At 51.9% G+C, this 2,353-nt stretch overlaps 1 protein-coding gene across 1 annotated transcript; it reads left to right on the forward strand.

Annotated features, from left to right (window-relative positions):
* The first annotated feature begins 450 nt into the window (after positions 1–450).
* Positions 451–1,566, forward strand: LOC136545795 (membrane protein PM19L-like). The gene is made up of 2 exons (XM_066537769.1): positions 451–662; positions 755–1,566. Exons 1-2 carry the CDS (start codon positions 536–538, stop codon positions 1,141–1,143), a joined length of 516 nt encoding a protein of 171 aa, XP_066393866.1. The 5' UTR covers positions 451–535; the 3' UTR covers positions 1,144–1,566.
* The last annotated feature ends 787 nt before the right edge of the window (positions 1,567–2,353 follow it).

Consider the following 2,353-nt stretch of genomic DNA (forward strand, 5'->3'; position numbering starts at 1 on the left):
GCAGCTGCACGCCTGCGCGCGCGCGGACTCCCGGGCACGCCACGTACGTGACCTGCACCCCACCACCTGTGCGCGCGGCCGACGACGACGCTTGGGCGCGCGGGCTGCGCTGGCGGTGCGCGCACACGCGTCGGCGCCTCACGCGCCTCCGCGCATGCAAAGCCGAAGGGCGAAGCCGCGACCTGCTCTCTGCTGCGCCCCTGTGTGCGCCTGCATGCGCCGCTTCAGCCTCACGCTAGCTAGCTCCCCCACGTCGGCAACGGATCGGATAGATAAGCATCGTGGCAGGCTTGGCCGATTGATTGGTCCCCTATACCCCCTGCGTCTTTAAAACCAGGACGCGGCAGGATCTGCTGCTTCGTCAATGCAAGTCTGTCCATTCGCCTTCCTGGTCTAACTACTGAAGCTAGTAGCTCGAGTGCCACTGCGCAGCAGCTGCCTGCTCGCCATTGCTGTGTCTTCAAAGCTTAGCTAGCACAGAAGTAGCAGCTAGTGTGCACCCTGCAGTGCGTGGGAGGAATCAAGAAAGAGAAGAATGGCCGGGGTTGGGAGGAACATGGTGGCGCCGCTGATGGTGCTGAACCTCATCATGTACCTCATCGTCATCGGCTTCGCGAGCTGGAACCTCAACCACTACATCAACGGGCAGACCAACTACCCAGGTACGTATGGCCAATACGTACTAATTAATTCATGCTTAGTTATTATTAGTTCTTCGTAAGCTTGATGATGCATTGCACATGACGACATGCAGGCGTGGCCGGCAACGGCGCGACGTTCTACTTCCTGGTGTTCGCGATCCTGGCGGGCGTGGTGGGCGCGGCATCGAAGCTGGCCGGGGTGCACCACGTCCGCGCGTGGCGCCACGACAGCCTGGCCACCAACGCGGCGTCGTCGCTCATCGCCTGGGCCATCACGGCGCTCGCCTTCGGGCTGGCCTGCAAGGAGATCAACGTCGGGGGCCACCGCGGGTGGCGCCTGCGCGTGCTGGAGGCCTTCGTCATCATCCTCGCCTTCACGCAGCTCCTCTACGTGCTCATGCTCCACGCGGGACTCTTCGGCGGCAGCGGTGGATACCGGGACCACGACTACGGCGTCGGCGGCGGAGCGGGCGCCGGCGAGCCCAAAGGACCTAGGGTCTGATGATTTGATTCTGATGGATCGATCATCAGTTATCTCTATCACCTGAAGCTAGAGTTCCATCGATCAGAGTGTGATGACGTAATAAGTAGTACCCACATAAAGTGTGTGCGTGTGTTTACGTACCACGTACAGTACGTACGTGTGTACCTAGCTAGTCCGCCGTCTGCTCAATCATCTTTACTGCATCCTCCCGTTTCTAAGGCCCTGTTTGGCATGGCTCCAACTCTGGGTGGAGCTGCTCCACTCCAGAACTCCAGGTGGAGCCAGCTCTAGGTGGAGTCGTAGCTCTAGGTGGAGCCAGCTCTAGGTGGAGTCGGAGCTGCAAAAGAGGTGCTCCAAAACTCCACCTCCATTTGCACTACAGCTCCATGGAGTTGGCAGCTCCATGGAGTTTTGGAGTTGGGGTGTTTGGCTGGAAAATTAGCTGGAGTTGCTGGAGTTCAGCTCCAGAGCCATGCCAAACACCCCCTAAATATCTGCCGTTTTAAGAAACAACTTTAACTAAATATATATTAAAAAATATTAATATTTATGATACATAATTAGTATTATTGATAGATATTTGAATTTAGTTTTTTAATAAATTTATTTAGAGATAGAAATATTGTACGTATTTTTTATAAATTAAGTCAAAGTTATCGATACGTAAATCGTGACGATTAATATTTAGGGACGGAGGAACTAAGTCAGGTCTCCTCGCTTCTGGTTTGTAAATGCATGTATCCCGTGTTGAATGTACTGTCAGTTTCAGCCGGTCAGTGACACTGAGAGCAAGGCTAATAATACAGCCGGCTTGTTGGTTGTAAGGTTTCTTGCAGCCTTCTTTTAGCCCACTCATATAGTAGTTAGCTCTTTACAGTTAATACATGGCCCACTCTCTTACAGACTTTCTTGGTTCTTGTGCCCAAGCCGGCTGTAAGTTTATAGTCCGTTTTTCCTCTCTCTCCTCCCTTCTCTCCTCCACCTCAGCATTTAGTCGGCTTACAGCCTGCTATTATATTTGCTCTGATGAGATGTATCTGACATTGGCTTGGCTCAAATGTATCTGACCGTTATTTTACAGAATTTCATCCCCGGCCCGTCACTTGATGCATTGCACAAGACAAGTACTCCGTCCCTAAACGTACTTCGTTTTTGTTTTCGTTTTTTGAAAAACAACTTTAACTAAATATATATTAAAAATATTAATATTTATGATATATAATTAGTA

Source organism: Miscanthus floridulus, chromosome 3 (genome assembly GCF_019320115.1).
Source record: "Miscanthus floridulus cultivar M001 chromosome 3, ASM1932011v1, whole genome shotgun sequence".
NCBI classification, from domain to species: Eukaryota; Viridiplantae; Streptophyta; class Magnoliopsida; order Poales; family Poaceae; genus Miscanthus; species Miscanthus floridulus.